The sequence below is a fragment of the Lingula anatina genome, chromosome 5 (genome assembly GCF_051362555.1).
Source record: "Lingula anatina isolate TDL-2025a chromosome 5, LinAna3.0, whole genome shotgun sequence".
Lineage (NCBI taxonomy): Eukaryota > Metazoa > Brachiopoda > Lingulata > Lingulida > Lingulidae > Lingula > Lingula anatina.
Window position 1 is genome coordinate 5004361 of NC_141771.1, and position 22459 is coordinate 5026819.

A 22459-nucleotide genomic window follows, 5' to 3' on the forward strand; every position below is an offset into this window, starting at 1 on the left:
TATTAATTAGATCTGTAAGATGTAGCCACTCTGATATTTAAAAATTTCAGTTAAGTTTCAGTTGAAATGATTTTGTTAAGGTTTTTCTCCAAATTGCTTTACTTCCACTGCGAGGCAGCAGTAATGAGGTAACCTTTAACGAAGATGAGACGATGTGAAACGAGAAGCATTGCTATCAAGTCATCATGACAGATCTAAATGATTTTATGGAAAAAAAAAGAAAGAAAGAAAAAAATCCTGGACTATCCTGCAGTTATATTGATTGGCTTGGCTAAATTATTAGACTTCCACAGCCAGGCACTTAATACAGACACACAGGGAAAGGTATTTGATGGTACCACTAAAAAAAAAAAAAATTAAAAAGTCTTGTGTAAATGAAATAACATATGTTAGAATTGCATGTAGGGCAGTTGTGAAGTGTAATCAAGGCCCTGCTCATGCAAGCTGTTTTCATGGAAATTTTGGCTGTGGCATCACGCTACATTCCTAGGAATCTTCACTTTCCGTGGTGGTTTTTATCTCCACTGGGAATACATTCAAATGGAAGTGGGATTCTGAATCAGTGCGCTGCAGCCATATTGTTATTATTGAGTGCTTGATTGATCACCCAGAGTGCTGCAGCCCTCTTTTGTTTGAGGAGAAAATGGCTCGATAAACCTGTCACTGTGGGAGTAACGGCCCCCATTGGCCTCATTCACATCAAGACTAACTTGGACCTAAAGTACCCCACCCCAGATGACATGGTATCTTGCAGCAGAGGTCCAATGTTAGGCAGTCTGATACAAGCCTTGGTAGCACCTGTCAGATTATTTCTGGTCTGGTCTGGCCCAAGTTTCACACACAAAAAATAATAAATAAATAAACAAATTAATAAATAAATAAAGTCAGTTCCCGGCTTAGTTGACTAGGATTTCCATGAGAGTACTGAAACACTGCTCCTGATAGGGTAAGATGTGACTATGTAACGTTGGTAATTACTAGTAAGTTCTTAGCCAGGGAACCCGATTCTCCCCAATGTAAAGATCCAGTCATTGCTTTACATTGGGATTCTGCAAAACACTCGGGTTGTTCTACTTTTTAAAAAATGCGGGACGAGAGTCAAAAAAATAAGAAATGGGAGAACTTTTGTTGCAAATACGAGGGTCTGAAAAATGAGAGAAGGGAAGAACTGTTGTTGCAAATACCAGTTTAATAGTTTTGTTAGAGCTTTTGGATCTCTCTCGCTCTCTCTCCCTCCCCCCCCCCCCCCCTCTCTTTTTTTTTTCTTTTTCCTCTCTGGAGTTGTGGAAGTGTGAAGCATTTACCACCACATAACACTGTTAGTCTTTAAAGGGGCATTGCAGTGCAGAAATGCCAATTCAATTCCGCTTTTTTCCCCACCACTGTACTCGTGCCTGGGTAGTAGTACAGTCTCTTAACTTGCATTGTGTTTGAATAGTGATTCCTTGGGGGGGGGGCATCCACCACCCAGGGGCTGGCTCAGCAGGGAGGGGAAAGGGGCAGGGGAGACATGTTTGTGTTTGAATGGCTCAGCAGGGAGGGGAAAGGGGCAGGGGAAACATGCAACCAGATGCTGGATTAGATAAGAATTACTGTGGATAAAAAGGTTTGATAATTTGCCGGCAAAACTCTGCAGAGCGCTTTGCTGCAAATTAGCAGCAGCTTAGGGTTCTGGCACATGTCGTGGATTCAGATTAACATAATGGCCTTTTGAGGAACACTGAACACGCGGTTTTTGTATCGGGTTATAGTAGTCCCAAGACGGCTCAATGTTCAAATCAGGAGGAAAAGATAGAAAAGATAATGTTCTCAAAAGAAGAACAGACAGCCAGGCAATTACTCGTGGTTACTGGGTGAATTGCTTTCTCTGTCGGTAGTTGCTGCGTAAGATCTGCTGGTTTTTATTCCTGTTAACTCAATTTATCTGACATTACATAGAATAGCTGTGCTAGTGCCACCACATCAATAACTGGAGGATTAAAAACTTGATCCAATCGAAGCAGTTCTGGCTCAGTATCTTAGAGAGTGCTTACTCTCTAGCTGATAGGATCAAGACTACTCGTCCGTCACTGCACTGTGTCTTGTGGGGCTGCTGCTGTTAGTGACTCTTGCGCTTTATCTCTGTGTCTTCATCGTCGAGAGTGTTCTGGTGATGAGTGCCATGTAACAAAGTTGGGCGTGTACCTACGGATCTGCTAGCTTATCTGCAAGTTGTCTGTTGAAGAACTACAACAGTTTTGGATTTAGATGACATTTTAGTTGTATTGTATGTTTTGAGAAGTGCGTTTTGGAATTCAGTATGTCTGTTCCACCTCTTTATACCAGGCGCAAAGCGCTATACGTGAAACCTTTGACTTGGAATAATAGGCCAGTGCTGAGAAAGGTAATTTAAAAACTCAAAAAAAAAAAAAAAAAATAATAATAATAATAATAATTAAAATATTTGCAGTGATCTGCTGATCTAAGGTCAATTTCCAATGGTGTAGAGACTTAGAAATTGACTTGAAAATGGGCCAAATGACTAGATGGAAGGATGGATGGATGGTAGAAAAGAAGAAGGGTGTGTCAATGAGGGGAAAAAGTGGAGAACAGATGAAGTGTCCCTTGATTTGACATAAGTTAAAATAGCAGTTTTATAAAATCTGTGTTCTTGTTCTTTCAGATGGCCAGTTTGAGTCCTCAGATGTCGCCAAACTCAGGGAACCAATGTAAGTCTTTAACTGTGTGCGATGAGTGTGGGCGTCAGTCTCTGTCTATGTGTCTGCTGAGAATGTCGTTTTTTTTTTTTTTCTTCAAAAGATTGTTAGGCTGTGTTGTTTATTGTGCAAATGAATCTGTATGTATGTTTTGTTCGTCTTTGTCTTTGTGTTGTGTTATATATTGTCTGGTCTGGTGTGTGAGCATTGTATTTTGAATGAACAAAAATGCTTGTGTGTCAGACATATGTAAGGAAAAAAAAAACTTTAAAAAAAGTGACATAGACAAAGACAATTTGACAAATGTTTTTGCCTTGGAAACCCAACTGATATGATCACTGTCATGGAAACAACAGAGGGGCTGAAGACGAAAGACAAAAAATATCCACGTTGTCATGGAGACAAGTCACATGACAGTTTGCAAGAGGACATGGATTCAACCCAAGAGGAGCCAAACTAAGAACTTTCCCATGAGGGTGGCAACAGTTGGCATGACAACAGAAGCATGTCTCAACCAAGTAAGTTTTTTTTAATTCTTTGCCAAATTTTGCTGCCGAAGATGTTCAATATCACCCTCTTTTTTTTTTTTTCTTTTTCTCCATTTTTGGCTGTTATTTTGAACACAGATCCTTCAGAGATGTGCCAATGTTTTAGCTGGCTGGGAGAGATGTATGGTAGAATCAATAGTGGAACATCGGGGAAACTGTTATTTGCCTTCCATCATGCTCCCTTCACCTGATGGGAACTGAAAGAAATGTGCTGGCATTTTGATTCCTGGAAGAATGTCTTCCAGTGTGTATTTTACATGTGACCCTAAAGATCAAGGCAATTGGCTGAAAATCAAATACTTTGAGAGAGAGATCCAATGTTTTTTTTTTCCAGGGTATAGTTAAGCCTTAAGGTAGGAATTGATTTTATCTCTCCACGCGTAAAGTGCATCCACAAGATGTTGTTTTGAAAAAGTTGGATTAGATCGAGGAACCCATGCAGCCCTGACTTTGCCTGTTATGATCCCCTTGTGTGATTGCATTTCAAGGTCATGTCTAAATGAAATAAAATAAGAAATGGAGTGAAAAAACATTGCATTGGCATTCCTTGCTAAGCTGTAGTTACAGGTTGTCAGGTGGAAAATGAATTTTTCAGTTGGTTTAATGTACTGTACCTGTATTGCTGTTATCATGTGAAAACAGATCTTGATTTTTTTTTTCAATATAAAAAGATGTTCTTTCAGATTTTCAATTTATAAGTTATGCTGCATACTTGTTAAGCGGCATGCGTAAATGATGTAGTGGTAATCCAGGAAAAATGTGAAAGGGACTGAGTAGAAGGAGGATTTATCAACACACTTGATATAATAACGATGAAGGAGATTTCATCTAGATGTGCACAGAAATGAAGACTGAGTTCTAAAGATGAAATTTAGTTACAGAAATAGACAGTGATTTTATAATTTTTTAATTGAGTGAAGTGCAATCTAGTGAAGTTAACAAAGAATTGATGAATGTGCAGGGAGGAGGAAAAAACTTTGGTCCACTTTTGAAGTCAAGGTCACCACTAAGGTTACACATCGCCCAGGTACTTCAGTCTAATTACAGCATGGACTTGTGAACTGCCAACGGAGAAATTAGTGGAGGGGTGGCTCAGTGCCAATTGGGTCACTGTGTTGGTGATATGATTTTTTTTTTTTTTTTTTTTGTATGGTGCAGTTTTTGGAAAAACATACTAGTAGCAAACAGTGAGAGAGTCACAATCTGCATGTAGTCATAGATTTTAGATAGAATTACTTATAAAGCATTTTCATGTTCACAGTTTGCTTGACGTTTTTCAATTGTGATTGTAAGATGCAAAAGACATGCTTGAAGTTTTATGGCAATTGAAAAAGAAAGGAAGCCAAGGAAAAGAAATAGAAATGTTTTGTCGAAGATGAAATAGAGGTGTAATAGTCCTTTCTTATAGATAAAAAAATAAACAGAAGTGAGCAATCAGTATATTGCTGCCATTCTGCCCAGTTCACATCTTCTTTCCTTCTTTGATTCACTTCTTTCCTCCTTCCATCTGAGTGAAATGTGTAATGCGAATTGGAGCAGATTATGGAAGACCTGGCAAGTTTACTTTTAGAAAGTCGATATAATCTCCAGTAACTATTTGGCTCTAGCCTGACTTTGATAAATGGAAGAATCTATTGATTGCATTGAAGTTGAAATCCCCTGAATGGCAGATAATTATCTGGAGATTCCAGTCCTGTATTGCCAGATTACTTGTCTGCTAAATTGCAGTTAATTGTTTAAGGATTTATTTCAAAAAGGTTGGATTTGCTCAGACGGTTATAATCTTGGCGTGTTTCCAGGTCAATGTATTCAATTTTGGGTGAGAAAATATTTTCCTGTCATTATTAATAAGACACTGTTTGTAAGCTGTCGCCTCTAACACATTTCAGGCTATTAGAGCAATGTATATTGACGATGCCTTGTGATAGATTTACCTCATGTTGCTAATGTGTAAAATTATTTTATAGGATTTTTTCAGAGACTTTTAAGTATAATGGATATTACTTATCTGGGACTTGATATTATTATTAACCTTGGATACTTCTTAAATTGACTGGTTGGTAAGTTCGTTGCTCTCTCTTCATCTCTCTCTCTCTCTCTCGACCCAAGAATAGGAGAGTCTGTTGACATAAGAGGCCTTTGACCCCATCGGTTATCAACCTAAAATAGGAATTTAAAACCTCTGACAGAAAAGCGGAGACCTGAGAAGCCAGTACCGATAAGGCGCCCACTGTAGATTATAAAGAGAGGAGATAAGAGCTGGTGCATTACTCATTTAGCTGGCTCAGTAGTTGACGGGGAATATTCGACAACTGGCTACGTGCATAAAGCCACGCATTGTGACGAGTCGGTGACATTTGAAACTGCGGCTATTTTGCTCAGCTGTTAATGGCTGCCTAATTAATTCAAGAGCAATATCGAACGACGCAAGGTAAGAATGGTGGTGTGTTGCATCATCAGGTCTTTTAAGATTGATATTACTAATGATGAAGTCGGGTCTTAATTGTTAAGTTCAGCCAGAAAAATACATTCAGATGTAATTTCTGATTTTGTCGTTAACATGGGGTTCATTGACGAATAATGCATATATTTATGTATGTGTTTTACTTGACATATATTACAGGAAGCTACAGTTGCTTCTATAGGAACTGAACTTAGGTGTACTGGACCTTAACTGAGTATACGGATCATATCTGTCACTGTTAGTGAGTGCTGGAAAATAGGAATTGATTTTCATGAAAATTGTGTTAGTGTCCTCCAAATTTGTGCTAACAAACCTTAAAAATGAAATAGATATTATAATGCAATGTCTTCTGATGCTGAATATGGCCTGACTTAGGTAAAAGCCCATGGCATGAGTCTGATTGTTACCAAAAAAAAAAAAAAAAAAAAAAAACAAATTAAAGAACTACTTAAATGCTAAAATAACATTCCATTACCAGGGCCACGTAGAGGAATTATTTTCATTAGATATTCAGAAATGGTTCTCTTGCTGTTCACTAGCTGTGGTTATTTCTGTTCTGCATAGAGAGAATTTTCTAGAGGATTTTTTACACGGCAACTGTCATCGCCTAGTGGGTCTATAGTAGAGAGATCTATACAATAATTGTCTGGACGCGATGCCATATCAGCTTTAAGATAACAGATGCAAAGTCCATGTGACAGAAGAATTTGATTAAAAAAAAAAAAAGAAGAAAAGTACTCAACTGCTGAAGCAGTATTTCATTTCGTCTGGCCATGATGCCTTATATGTATGTTATTGATCATGAGAATCCCTATCAGTTGAACAGTCTGATGAAATGTTATCTTGGCCGTGGGATCTGACCAGTAAAGGTGACATTGACCACATTGCAACACGTGTAATGGAATAAATCTGGTGGGGGTTCCACTGGCTCCAGTTCTGATTTGGCTTTTTTAATTTTTTTTATTCTTTATATATGTTATTTATTAGCCCCAAATAATTAATTTTAGGCCACTCTGTAATGGTATATATATCAGGCAGCGAAGTTGTCTCAAATTAGATCCGTCTCCACATTGTGTTATCTTCTGAAATAATATTTTGTTTGCCAGCTCATTTGATAAGGATGGTTTTATATGTCATAATGTTGACTTGGGTAATATAATGACAGTGAGCTGTATGCCGAGGGTTTGGGTATTGTTTTCTCGGTGACGTCATACCGCAACTTTTTGTCACCTCAGAGGAAAATGTTCGCTCTGAGGTCAGACCCTTTGACAACCCTGATTATATTTGGACAGTGCGAGTGACCTTAATATTTAAGTAAAACAATGAACTTAGTTAGTGAAAGATAAAAAGGAACAGATAAATGATTGTATAAAAAGAAACAGATATATCATAGATGAAAAATGATAAAGATGAATAAGCAATAAATATGTAAATAAATTATTATTATATTTGATAAAGGAATGACTGTTGTCAAATAAGTAAAATAAGGGCTTGATATGATAAAACAGGATAAGGTACTAATCTGATAATGTTTTGTTGACTGAAAGTGTGTGTTCTATGCCTGGATGAATTTGGTGTTTGTCAATGGATTTATTAATATTTGGCGGCAGTCACACATGATCATGATGGATCGCGCGGTGTTCAAATCTGCTAATAGCAGATCAGGACAGCTTCACATAACTGGGTCAATTGCAATAATGATGATGATAATAATGAAGATTATAATTGCAGGCACATTTATTTAGATGCCTTTTAATTTCTGCAGTGAACATTTTCACACCAACTTTTGGCATGAATGGAAGCTGTAATGTGCTGTGTGGGCAGCTCCGTAGGTAGTAGCACCATTTAGTTTTCTGAATGATGATAAGATTAGAAGTAAAAGAATTATGATGATGGTGATAATGAAAATGAACGAGCTGGAATCCGTGTCACTGAGGCGGTATATCAGTGAACAGTGAGAACGTAGGAAGTCAAGGTTAAACTGTCTCTGAATGCCTGAGCATCAGGTCTTAACTGAACACATTCCTGGTGTCATTAATTTTGATGAAAGGGATTCCGTGTCTTTCCATGGCCATCAGAGGACATGAGGGAATCAAACTGGAGTCGTTCAAGGTCGGTGGTAATGTGATCGGTTAATGGGGGGATTGATGCGGAACCTGAAAGTATCAGGGCATTTCTGAATATGTGACATATGATGGCAATGTGTATATAATGGACAGTTGATGCTTCTTACTGGGTTTTGTTTTCAAGCTGACTGTCATATCTATGTTGATATGGTCATTATAAGGCATGAGGGACCAGAATGGTATTCAGTGTTATTTATTTGTGCAATGAATGATTTTCCTGGCAGAGGAATGCATGAGGTATGTATCGGTTCTATGGAAATATCATTTCTAAGGGAACAGCTAGAAAGAATTAAGATTGATTTTTTGAGATCCTCTATCACAAGTGAAATACTTTATTACCAGTAGATTGTCTTTGTAAAGGAGCCTGGGATAGAAACTCTGAGAAACTTTTGATTTCTAGGTATAAGGTATATAGGACAGTGTAGAAAGCGCCTGTCCTCAGAAATTAGTCTTTAGCAATTGAGTGCTTGGGTGTCCTTGGTATCAGCAAAACTGATTCTGGGGCTTAGTGGTGTGATTGGTTTTCCAATACCATTTGAGAGTAGTTTTACATCTGGCATTTCATTTGGTGTTTCACTAATCGCCTTGTCAACTCCAATTTGGCAGCCGTTTGGGTAATCTTGGGCACAGTTATACCCCCTTGACACTGGACGGCGTCCTTTCTGCGTCCTTTCTGCGACCATGAAATTTGGCATCGCTGTGGTCTTAATAAGGAGGCACAAGCATCGATTTTGTATCAGAATGAATGCTCAATGATCGGCCAGTTGTCTGCCGTAAAGTATTATAATTTTTTAACTCTCAAAAGGGGCCGTACTGCTGGACGCAGAAAGGACGCCGTCCAGTGTAAAGGGGGCTTTAAGAGTTTCCAGACTGATAATTGTATATTATTGTACCAATATGGCTGCCATATCCTGGTTAGGTCATTGTCTCTTAATGGGAAAAAAAAAACTACCTTGAAATCCAAACTGAAACTCATTTCGTCATATCAACATTGTTTCCAACACTTGGTTTTTGTGTGAGGAAATGTTGAAGAGGGGGTTTTGCATAAGCGCGTGCTGCAGTGAATTTATGATTTTGTCTCCTGTAAATATCCAACAACAAAACTCTTGTTAAATGGAGTTGGTTGCAGAGGCCATGCTGCTCAGCTGCATGGTAAGTCCAAAGAGCTCAGCAGCAGCAGGGTTTTTACACTGTTTTACATGAATATGTAGGCATTAATACAAATGAGGAAAATAGTTTTCTGTTGTATCAGTGGTGCTGCAGCTGTTTGGAAATTGTCGTTCAGCATGGTACCTTGTAAAACATTTTGTCTAAAACACAATTCATACAGTGGTTTGCAAGAGATTTTTACATTGTAGACTGGGCCTGCTGAGCCAGGAGCTGCCTGTGTGTGTGTGTGCAAAGGGTAGAAGATTATATTACCCTGGATTTTGCTTGGTTCTTGGAGCCCACATGGTGGTCTCCATTCAGGCCCCTTCATTTGTTCACCATTTAATAAATAATGGAAACACTGGAGGATCAGACATTTAAGACAGCTCATAGTGATACCCCCCCCCCCCCCCCCCACCCCACTGCTTTACACATTACAATGCATATTTATAGAAGGTACAAAGTGTACTGAAAGAAAAGCTTCTAGAGTTTGCCAAGTGTGAAATATCTGATTTGCCTTTTTTAAAATCCAATTAGTGGATTTAAACATGAACAAGCCATTGAATAGCTTGTTCATGTTTTAACATGTTTGCACCATGCCCTTGCGTGATAACATTAACCCTTCAAGAGGAAAAAAAAAAATTAAAACGTGAAACCTAACAAGTAACATTACAATGAAGAAACAAACAACATTTCTGTATGCTTGACTACCATGCCCTTTTTCTGCCCATTAACCCGTGATGAAAAATAAATAAATAAATTGATTGAGTAGAAATCAATTTATGGCAAATAAAATCCCCAAGAACTGTTACTCTAATCTCTAAGCACATGATGCTTGATATAATGGAAGTGACCCAATTTCCTTGTTATCCAGGCTGCAAAACAAGTGCTATTGAGTTGCAAAGTACATTTTTCACAGAGCAGCTAACGCACACAAGGTATTTGCGTTTTGTGAGATATATCCATGGGCAATAGTGTTCACAGGTAATGTGTTAAGAGCCTAGATGTGCTAGAAGGGTTTTTTTTTTTTTTTTTTTTTTTCATCAAACTCGAGATTGACAGGAAATTTTGTGGTTTACTTGCTGTCTAGGAGATTAGAAATTTAGGTGTTAAGCATTTTAAAAAAGGAAGCTTGGTTTTGTAATGGAAGTTTGCACCATACACTTTTTAAGGTCAGTATTATTATGTTGCTGGGTTAATCTATGTTTGCTGATTTTGGTGAATTGCCAAGAAAAAGATGAGAGAAAATGTGATTTTGTATGGTTAAAGTTTAATGTTTTTAAAAGCTAGATAGAAAGAAAGCTTTATATAAATTAACACATCGAAAAAAATAATAGAGTAAAAGTAAGAGCAGTGGAGTCATAATATTAGGAGGATGGCTTTGATTTCCTCAGATAAATATTTAATTTGGGCTTGCATATGCTTATATCAAAAGGGAATAAAACTGTAAAATGCACAGGTCCTCTTTGTGTTGTGATCTGAATAGGTTACGTTATTGAAATCCCCCTCTGCTGGTTATTTTCACATGATACTGTGATGTCATTAGAACCAAAATAGATGGGGATTTTTTTTTTTCCATTTCATGACTAGCAGCACCACCATTAGTCTCTTAATGATAGTCTTTTGGCTGGAAAAGAAATGGATGGAAAGTTTGTTTTTTTTTTTAATGTACTTCAGGTTGGTTTTTGCCATACGTGTACTGTACAGTAGAGAGCTGATGTGCAATGGAGTATTCCAGCCACACAAAATATGTACATTTCCGTGATTTGTCATGCTATTCTTTGTCACCAGAGTAGGTACAAGTTTTGGGGGCGGGGGGGGGGGGGGGGGGGGGGGTGAGAGATTGTAAGAGCATGACACATTAAGGTTTTTATGCTCAGACAAAAAAAGTTCCCTGAGAAATTTTTTACCCAGCATGAGGAATAGGGAATTTTTATCAATAAAAATCATTTTCCATTTCTAAATCTTAAGGTATGTAGACAGTGGAAAGAAATTTGAAGTCTTACAAGTTGCCTTTTCCAGCTTGTGCAAGCAGTGATGTATTATAATTATTTTATATCATCTTCCATTTTGCAGCAAAATTCACTCTCTTCTCCCGTGGCAGCTCAGCACGAAAAAACGTACGGCTCAGCACAGCACAAATGAAAATCCTTCCTTTCTCTATTGATTTACTAGAGAGTCTAGGTAAAGTTACAGGTTCGCAGGCACCTTGAAGAAAAACACTAGCTAGGCACCTCTACTGCTGCTGCCCCTGCATGACTGCAAGATACATTGTATCAGTAACTGATGTCTTTTAGCAGCATAAATTTTTGTTGATCAACTCGGATGATGATATTCGAGGAAAAAGGAAGGACATAGAGCTGCACTTCTTGACGCTAAATGTGTGCCTTTTATGATTACTGGAAGAAGCCATCTTGTTCGCCTGTGTATTGAAAAAAAGGGAAGTACTTGGATGGCTTTGTCGTCCTCAAATGGAGTTTAATGTCGCATAATTAGTGGAGAGGATTGATTCTTTGATTGGCTGACGGAAGATTTGATGTGCTGTCGATAACTGAAACCAGCGCATGCCAGGAGACTGATGGATACTTGAGCTTGCATGGAGATTGAACGGCTGCTATTTGACACAATATATTATATAGACATACATTTGTGTGAGTTATACAGGTGGTACATGGAGTACCCTAACTCGCCTGATCTATGACCGATTTTTAGAGGATTAAGTTGACATCCATAATACTGTACCCATGGGATTAAATAGCAAGAGGGAAAATCACTGTCAGTTCCAGTGTATTTGAACTTTCTGTGACAGACTGTTGGCGAAGTGTCAGGTGCAACAGTCAATGTGACCACTTTACTAAAGACTACATGCACCTTTATTTCTCGATTCTCTTTTCATGCCAGAAGGCTGATGGTGTATGTGTTTAAGAGGGCGTGAACTTTTCAATCCAAGTTGCACACAAGAGAATCACATGTATTTGGTGTCTGTTTAAACTACTCACCTTGTGTAAAGGCTCTGGCTTGTTCTGTAGCCACAGGGATTTTGATGAATATGTGTTGTATATCTCTCTAGGTGCCAAAATATTATCACCAGTTGCTGTATGGATAATGCAACTTCTGCAGATACCGTTGGATTATTGATGTACGTCAGTCTATATGTGAAGAGTACCGTGAACATGAGGCGCTGTGCGTGTCAGATGCACATACGAACGTGACTTTCCACATTGTTATCTATCTGTATGGACGTTCACGGACACTTCTTCAAGTGCTGATCTTGGTTAATACAGAAAAGGGAGAGAGAGGGGAGAGAAAAGAATCATATAATCAGGTCAGATTACAGGAAAGTTTTTTCTGGTTTGTTCGATATTTCAGATCTGGGGAATTACCTTTTTAGACTGATCCAGTGCATATGTAACACTTCCAAGTTGAAGGTGAGAAAAAAAAATTGCGGAGTTGAGATGTTCGTGGGCTGTGAGAGCTTTGTCTGACATTCTTAACGTCAGCTTTTAGGCCAGGAAGAAAAGCAGCTTGGAAGTTTGCTCATTTCACCTGTAACTACCATTACTTGTGTTCTTCAATTAGGATTACATCACGTAGGTTAGAAAGTAAAGACAATGGCTGATAGATCCATATGATAACTGAAGCATATATTGATATTTATAATACTTATATGATTGATATATATATATATATCCCCCAACTATTAGCAGGACACTGAAAAAAATTGTATATGATTGATATATATATATATATATCCCCCAACTATTAGCAGGACACTTGAAAAAAATTGTAATTTAGTTAATAGCATTCTCCAAAAGTCTAATTATAACCTTTGTTTTTCTTCTTTTTCCCAAGCTTTTAATACGACAGTACCTGTCCCCAATGAACTACAGTTAGCTTGCTCTAAGGTTTTCAAATCCTTTTGGAGGAGACCCTATGAAAATTAGTTTTTTTCTGGAGAAGACTATGAAAATGTTTTAATCTCATTTCTGTCCAAGTTGTAGCGTAATGCATCATCTCCAGTGATTAGGTGGGAGATAAATGGTACAAATCAATTATCTGTAGTGATATCTGAATCTATTTCTTCTTCTCGAAGCTAATGAGAGTAATATTTCCACGGAAGAAAAACTTAGAGAAATTATCAGTTTGCATTCCCAGAAGAATTAACTGTTACTGGCAGCTTTGTGTATATGACATGGTTGTACAGGATTAAAAGTCAAAGCAATTAAGACGGAAGTGAAAGAAAGCGGAGGCACTGAAAGAACATAAGCTGGTGCTGTGTATATATAAATACGGAGGACAGATATATAGCTCACTATGTGGGGATAAATCTAAGCAGGAGGAAGTAGACATAACTTGGCCCAAAATCTGTTACAAGACCAACTTCCTTGCATTCGAATTTCAGCAGAGAAACAGCACTGAGGAAGGAAGGAAAAAAGAATTATTAGTTGTGATTTATACATGTGTGTCCTTCCTAGTGATAATATCAACACTGCTGCCAGCCAGGCATACATGTATCAGAGCTATCTCCAGTCCAAGGTGAACTACAGGGATTACTCGGCCCAGAAATATTTCCTACCTGGTTCCAGGTTATTTACCATCCGGGAGAACGGCAGCGACAGCAAGAAAGGTTCAACACCTTTAGCTGCCAATGCAACAGTTGGATCAGACGCCAAACCAGAGCCACCTCCTACAGAGGCAAACGGTTCGGTTCGATGTGTGACTGAGAGGGCGAAAAACGCACACGCCCACCCTCAGGGAAGACAAACACGGGACAAGTGCAATGTCAGAATGGCGCGGCGGCGGCACGTCAGCATGCCTCCTATTTGCCTACGAAAGTACGTATTGGATCCCAAAAGAGGTGAGTTGGTCTAATTTATTTGGACAGAATGCACTGAAGTGTGCAAAATTTGGAAGGCATTATGTTACATTATTTTATATCTTTAGTGGTTGATTTCAGCTGAGATGAAGCAATGTGCTGCAAGCAACTTATTTCTCTCCTGCCATTGTCAGATGGTATAAAAAATTCACTGACATTTTAGAGGGTGTAGGTGATTGATCAGATGGCCGCCTGACACAGGTTCTCCAAGTTCACATTGCGGCAGCTGAACCTTTAATTGTGATAATGGCAGCCTGTGATGGGGATGCTGGGAAAAAAATTAATCTGTGCTCATTACAGTAATTTTTTCCACAAAATCTCTAGTTTTATATTATCTGAGCCGGAAGGTTGTGGTTAACTGTTGCCATGGTGATAGTGTTTGATGCAAATGCACTTCATTTGATATAATAACAAGCAGAATTAAGATGTACCAGCCTTTATATGAGAGGCAGTTAAATGCAGTAAACCTTGGGGTCTAATTTTTGGTAGCAGGTGGAAGTTGCATCTGTTCAACTATTCCCTGGCTTTTTTTTTTTTTAATGCAAGGTACATGCAGGGTTTTTTTAGCATTTTTTTTAATGTTTCCTTCTACCCATTTGTCAAACGTCATTGGCGCCTTATAAAAAAAAAAAAATCCATCCTCTTGATATGTCAAGTGATATTTTGTATGTAAAAGGTCATTATGCAAACTTCTCTGTTGGTGACGTTAAGTGACCACCCTGTTTCTGTCAACTGTGCTGGCCTCGGGTTGATCTGACTACTTTGTATCTCGCTGTCAATCTGCGCCTAACATGCTGCATGACCTTTTTCGATCAGAAAGCTGTTGGTTAATACTATATGAAATGTTGCCAGGGCAACCTCATGTGCATTGTATTTGTGGATAACCCTGACATTAAAAAAAATTATTGAAATATATATTTTATTTGCACATTTGAAAATTGTCCAGTTTTCCTCAGATTGCATAGATCTTTGCATTTAACTGTTTAACTAGAATATCTATTCAAAGTGAATGTTCATTATGTTGACATGAATGGAATCAGAATGACTATTTGTACTGTTATTAGAGTGCATAAAGATTTTTTTTAGCCAAATCATTTAGAATTCCACACTTCTTTACTAGTGAGCCAATATATTTGGTGTGAAAAAGCAACCTTTTTTTCTTTGACAGAATTTGTATCTATAAAACAAAAAGATTGGCAATTTGTCAGGACTGTTTAGCAACAAGTTCCCTCACTGACCTTAATAAGCCAAAGAAAAAAATTGAAAATTTACAATAAATAATAAGAAATAATATATATAATAAGAAATAAATATAATAAGAAATAATAATAAGAAATAAATAGATTGATTAGTAAATAGAAATAATTTTTAAAAATTACCAAAAATAAGTCTTTCCTAACTCATTGTAAACAAGCTGTCTTTAAGCCTTATTTGCCCCTGTACAATGATACACCTGTTACCCTGCAGTAAACATGCCTTGCAAGTCTCTCCTGAACACTATACATCATAGAGATACGGTACCCCTTCACAAAGTTGAAACCCCACACTCTCCACATCCAACTTTTTTTTCTCGTTTTTCTCAATCTATCCGTTTCCAGCTGCTCCCAAAAACCAACCTTAGAAATGTTACAAACTCGTAAGAATTTTAGGAATCTACCTTTTCCCCCATGTGCTAGTAACTTAGCATTATTTTGGAACATTTGTTGGTCAGTGCAGTTCGAAAATGGTTAGTGATTACAGCATGCAGAACTAGGTCAAGGTCAAGGACAAAGTGCCCTGGAGATTCTGCCATGTTCCCAGGTACTTAGTGAAGGTGTTCATTAGAAGTTGACATTAGGCTCCATTAGTTCTCAAGCGCAAAAAATGGGCCTGGTAAAATGCTAATGGATTGGAAATCTGCATTAACACCAAAGAAGTAATGATGTGCTTTGATCCTAGCAGTCATTTCTGCCAATGTGTTTTTGTCTTGAGAATAAATGTTATTTCTTGCGACTTGAAACGGCAAGGTGACCAAAACGTGTTGAATGTTGAGCTGAAATAGGTCGAAATGATTGTATAATTTCAGCTAGAAAAAGAATGTTGCGCAGTTGTTGTACAGGGTATAGTAAGTAGACATAAGCAAAACCTGCAGCTCCTATAAAGATGTCATTTATTTTAAAGATTTAAATTTAAAGATAAAAATGGAGAAGGAAAAAAAAAACATTCTGCAGATAGTTTAAACCTGTAGATTTACTTGCTGCTGACAGTAGCTGATTTGCTAAGAGCAGGAATTAAAACGAGGGGTCCCTGGAAAAAAGATGGCGGATATGCTGGTAATAAAGCGGCAGTGGGTCTGTGATAATGAACTCGAGTTGCTTTGTTAAATGGGAGAAAAAAAGATGAAAACATTCAAGGTTCAGGAAGACAATCAAGTCATGAAATGCATTTGTTCTGCAGGAAAGGCAGTAGGACTAGGAATGAAGCTGCTGGAAACACTGGGGTACATACATGCATATAGCTTCCAGCTAATGTGCCACACAAAAGAAGCTTTGGAATCCATTGGCAAGTCAAACACGCACATTTCAGATTCATAGTGCGGTGAACTGGCGTGCATTCATCTGTGAAAATGTGCTGTTGGGTCCTAGAAATATGCATATAAATCTGATTGAAATGTACGTGTCATCAGTTTTGCATGCGTCGTTGTGAAATTGCACTATGAAAGAAAGATTTTTCTCTTGATTTATTTCAGGAAAGCTGAACAGAACTCACCTGGAATGATTGGATTTGATTATGGTTAAGTTATTTAATCTGTCATAAACACCATTTAAGGTTGGTCTTCCTTTACACTTATGAAAAGGACAACATTTTTCCTTCTTCAATTTGTTTTCTTTTTTGTGTAGGTCTGGCAAATATTTTTTCCACTTAAAAGAATAACCTATATTATTAAAGGAACATAGAATTATTATTATTGTTTTTTTTTTTTTTTTCCTTATGCCTTATTTTTAATAATGGTCTCTGTGATATTTTTGCACAAGAGGAGCTGAATGTAATCTCCAATTGGTTTTCATCATTATAATAAGTAATATTCAGCATCATAACCATATAACCAATGGAGGCAATTTTCCAAAGATGGGGGAATAAAAAAAAAAAAAAAAAAAAAAAAAAAAGGGAAACCAAAGGCATAACGTGGTAGGTAGCTCTGAGTGTGTGACCTCAGTGACCTTGACCTCTATGTTGATGACTGAATGCATAAGTAGGCACAGGAAAAGGAGGTCATCCTAGGTATTTCAACATACACTTTTACTACGCTACTCTAGGAGAGAGTTAGGAAAACAAAATCAACTCGAGATCTAGATAATTTTAAAGGCAAAATTACCTCAGGGAAGCTTAAAATGAAGAACAGGAAGAAAAATAACGTGATGCATGTTATCCCTGAAGAAATGCATCTAGATGAGAAGAGTAAGTGAAAGATAATTAACTTGGATCTTCAAAATAAAGTGTGTAAGAGAGTGATTTAATGCCAAGGCAAATATATTCACAATCAAACTCTTACTTTTTCATTTTAAATAGCTTTTTTAGCACATGAAGGTGTGTGGAAGCAATCGAAAAAGGTGGAATGATTGTGCTGTTGTGATGGTGCATACGTGTTTGGGACCAGCTAGTAGGCTCAAAATAATCTCAGAAAGATGCTCTGATTTCATTTGGTTAAGAATTATTACTTACTTCACACTTGACCTTTTTTTTCTTTCTTCATATGGTCTTCATTTCCAATGTATGAGCTTCCTCTTTGAGATTATTTAAATTTCAGTTAGCAGCCCGTACAGGCCATATGTATTGGTATAAACTGTTACCATCACAGACACTTGAATTATTGATATACAGCTTTCATTTAGGTCAGGGTGGTTTTTTTACAAAGCTGTAAGGCTTATCTAAGTCTGGATTTTATAGTTCATTTATCTTTAAGTTGAATAGGTATATAGATAAGTTCCTACATATAGAGAGAAAGCAGATTATTTGTGATCTCTTATATTTTACAGTTGAGTGATTTAGGAACACACTCACACACACACACTACAACTGGTCACCAGCTCTTATGCTATAATGATTAATGTACACACTGTATTATTCTTGTTATGTCTGTATGTCATGTTGCTTCACAGTCAGAGTAAAATATACTAGAGCTGAAATATACAGAGGAATACATTAACTAGTTAATTGATAAGAATAGAATATCCGGATTCCTCCATTTCCTGGAGGGGTCATATCGCAAACAGTTAGTAATCACCCTCGATAACAACTTGGACATTAGAACTAGACTGGTCAATGAGATTGAGAACTAGTTACAGTGCCTAATCGAGCCACGGCAGCACTAAGTCTGGGAGAGTTCATTAACTACGTGATAAACAGTATGGAAATAAGCATTTTCCAATCCTTCTAAGGCTGTATTTTGGAAGTTGTTGTTTTATGGGTTTAATTGAAGGAATATATGAATAAAACCACAGCAGAATTAAGCAATGTAATGTGGCATTGAGACGTGAGCGTCAAGGGTTGGGTTGTTTTACAGTTTGGCAGGATGGGTATATTTAGACGCAACACCAATGTTTATTTCAACATATATGTTTTTAAAGGTCTGCAGTATACAGCAAATTGAAAAATTGTGGATGAAAAGTACATATTTATATTCAAATAAAAGCAAAGGGGAAAATGATGAATAATGATAATAATAAATGTAGATGAAATACTAGGAATCCCAAAATGTGTGCAGAGAAGTGCTGACGTCCAGCTGTGTACAATAGATTTCCTGGATTTGAAAAATGACTAAAGTGAAATGTGAGATTTGTGGCAGCATCATAAACCAATAATGCCACAAGCCTGATAGCTATTGACAGCTAAGATGCATGGCGCAATCGGTGGGCGCAGCGATCTGATTAACTGACAAATGGATAGAACGACATCGAAACTCTTCCTGGATTTAATAAATCTAATGCACAAGGATGTGATATAAACTTACAAATAGAATAGAGTATTATAGCTATAATTATTCTTCTGGGAAATGCCATGGATTTTGGCATTTGAATGTCTCATGTATGGTACAGACAGTGGGCTGTTGTTGTCAAAGCATCTCAAGGTCTCTGTTTTTTTTCGGGATATCATTTATTTGCATTGAGGGCATCTGTATGCCTACAAGAATCAACTTCAAGCCACTAGGGGAAAAACTAACATCACAATGAGCTTTTTATATGTACAGGCTTCATATGCATATATGTTTAGATTCAGTAAAAGTCCCTTGGGATTTTTTCTCCCTTTGCTCACAAATTGGAACCAATCAGTTTTCACTAAATAGAACCAAAAAATAATTGCCATTGAAGTAAACAATGCCCTGTTGGTTGTTAACAGCTTGTAGAGCTATAAATGGGAGCATGTTAATAGCTGCTCTCCTGAAATGTAGATGGATGTGATTTAGAGGTATACACTAGGGCAAGGTCACAAAAGAACACCTTTATTTTACTCCTATCACATTATTATTGCCCTGCCTTAAGGGGGTTTAGATCCAAGTCGGCTAGGTTGTGGAGATTAAGTTGGGACGGATAGAAATGAACCATTTCCCTCCCTGTTTCCGTGTCCCTGAAGTGTGCAATTATCATTTGTGATAGTTGTTTATTTACACAGGCGAGATAACTCTTCCCCTACGTGAGCTAGAGCAGATAGCTCACTGCCAGGTACCAGGGCTTAGTTTTGTTATTTAAAATGTATTTATTTGTCCGTCTCTCTGTGTCTGCAATTTATCTTATCAATGGATTTTTTTTTAAAGTTATTTTTATTCATGGTGGACAAACACAGGGGGTTTGACGTGGTACACATGTACCTTGGCTTTTATTAGGTATTTAAAATGGGGTCACTCTAGGTGAATGAAACTTTAAGTGTTTTCGGGTTATCTATGGGGTCATTGTGATAGGGGAAGGGGGGTGGATCAGGCAGTAGGTGTCCCTTGATGACCTCTTTACTGACCTTACAGAGGACAGATGGCTTAATAAGGACACTTGTTATCTTTGTAAGGCTCTGTTCTCACAACTTTTAGATCGATCTATCACCGCGGGGAGTCTCACTAGATTACTGTCAGATAATCCCCCTTAAGTGTCCGTCCCCGCCTACTACAAGCTTTAAGGGGTAATTAACTTTCGTGTCCGCCCGGCTAACAGCTATTTAGCGTGAACCCCCAGGGAGTTAGGTCGATCCAATGTAGGTCGATCTAATCTATGAGAATGGGGTGTAAGTTTAGAACGTGGGGGGGGGGGGGGGGGGGGGGGGGGGGGGGGGGGGGATGGAAAAAGGTGGTATGGTAAGGGAAAGGCCACTTAGCAAAGGTACTGAAACACTGAAAAGTACTAAAGTTCATAATAAAAAAAAAAACATGATATAGCAAGGTCACATGCAGTACTAAATTGTATACTCCTAAGACTTTTAGTGATAGAAAAAGAGAGAGAGAAAGAAAAAAGAGAGAAGGAGATCCATTAGATTAAAAGCTAGTTCTGGCGTGCAGACAAGGTTTAGCATTCACCACTGTTCACCTCCCTGCACTCTAACTGTGATAGCAGCTGTGCACGTTACAGGTAGAATGCCACGCGAGCTGGGCCCCGTGTTTTTCCTACGACCTTTTTACTGATGTTGATATGGTAACAGCACTGGTATATAGCTAACTGGCTTAATGGAGTTGCTTTCAAATTTGGCTCCATCTTGGCAGCAGGCCTTGGAACTTGTCTCTGCAGGATGTTTTTTATTTAGTTAAAACAACACTCGTGCACATCCTCATTCGGTGCAGACGCACACAATTTTGCCATGAACATTCTGAAAAGGGCAAGTTATCATTAAATATTCTTGTTATTCTATTATAAGAGTCCGTCTGTTTCACAATGGTGGCATACCTGTATGGTCCCTGGTGTTCAAATCTCTCCAAACAGACTCTCCAGCACAGCTTAAGCCCTCATGTAATAGGTTGTTTTAGCGACATTGCATTGAATATCTGGACTTAAAGTTAACTTTTCTCTGTGCTTTGCTGCTGCCTTACATGAATGTAGTTGCTTTTGAATGCTCATGCTTGACACACTTTATGTATCCCCCCTCCCCCCTCCTATTTCTCTCCTATTTCTCTTCATCTCTCCCCTGCCAGGGCTGAATATGCACCATTCCAGCATTATCCCTCTGCCTCATGACCCTAGAAACACAGGAGAATCATACCCATGGGGCTGTTATAAGGTGTTGCCATGGAGATGGCCACTGTCAGAGATAATACATTTCTTGTTTAAATATCTGGAGTGAGGCTCAGTATATCTCTGTATGCCAGGTATGTACAGAGTCCTGATGGATGAGACGTAATTTGTCGAGAATGGAATAAAAACAAAGATTTTCATTTTGTTGGAAGGTTATGAATGATATTGTCGCGGATGTGAATATTTCATCTTGCTGTCAATGACTAAGGCATTCAAAGTCGACCACTAGTCTTTTGTAGGTATAATGTTTAGTAATTAATTAAAAGAGAGGTCATTTGAGAGAGAGAGAGAGAGAGAGAGAGAGATATTTTATTTTTATCCTGAAACATTATCTTGCCAACAGGGGTGTCCTTTTTTTGTCACCCAAGTATCCCAGCTGGTTGTAAAAAAAACATTGGGCATAAAATTAATATCTTTTTTTTTTTTTTTTTTTTTTCAATAATTCAGTTAGGTGATGGATGTATTTTCAGGTCATTAATTTTATCTGGCAGAGGAAACCAGAATCCAGCACTTTCAGTGTTGTTGTATAAATTCTGGAATACATTATTGATTAATGGTTTCAATGTACTGAGGGCAAATGGTACTCCTGATGTTCAAGCAATAAGGATAACCAAATAGCCAAGGGATTTTCCTTAGATATAGATTCCAAGACGAAATGGGAAGAGTTGGTTGATATTAGTGTCAATTGTGAAATTATGAAATTATCTTGAGAAAAAAAAAAGAAAGAACAGATGCTCAAGCTTTGTTTATTTTAAAAAGGGAGGAAATGTTGATAAGAGATTAATAACGTTCAGTTTTTATACGATTGTGAAAGAGATGATAAATGGGAGTGATGAAAATGTCCACAGACCCCAAGATCAATATTCCTGTCAACGTGACGTCAAATTTGAAGGTGACCTTCACTTCTGAAGGTCATCAGTTTGTCTCCGAATTTGAAAGGCCCCCAACCTCAACGTGAATGAATGCACAGATCAAAGTCTAGTTTGGAGTTGGATTTCAAGGTCATCAAGTACACCACACTGGCCTTGTTTTAGTTAGCTGTTTTCAACACCTTGTTTTTCTGCCAGTACACACGTTTTGCATTTGTGTGAAAAAAAATGTAAAGATTTGTGTGTGTACGGGCGGAAAAAAAAAAGGTTTGGTTGTACCTTTTAAAAGAAGGTTCAGTAATTTATTCAGCTGAAAAGAGGTGGAATTTGTATTTGAAAAGAATAAAAAGAAAGGTGAGCTGTTGTGAGAATGAAAAGCATTTAAGTTAGGAAGGGCAAAAAAAAAAAAAAAAGAAAGAAAGTACCTACAGTATGAAGGTAGAAAGTAGTCTGTTGTTTCTTTGTTATAATGCAACAGGAATCC

General features: G+C 37.8%; 1 protein-coding gene and 1 long non-coding RNA gene across 13 annotated transcripts in view; both read left to right on the top strand.

Annotated features, from left to right (window-relative positions):
- Positions 1 to 22459, top strand: part of LOC106170538 (uncharacterized) — a 192248-nt gene that overhangs the window by 151219 nt on the left and 18570 nt on the right. For all 12 annotated transcript variants that reach the window (XM_087012706.1, XM_087012703.1, XM_087012702.1 and 9 more), the window contains one exon: positions 2663 to 2708. In XM_087012706.1, coding sequence (XP_086868832.1) covers positions 2663 to 2708 — 46 coding nt within the window. The remainder of the gene's footprint in view (positions 1 to 2662; positions 2709 to 22459) is intronic.
- On the top strand, positions 2715 to 13446 carry LOC147761511 (uncharacterized). The gene is made up of 2 exons (XR_015334466.1): positions 2715 to 3214; positions 11060 to 13446. It is a non-coding gene; the product is annotated as an uncharacterized LOC147761511 (long non-coding RNA).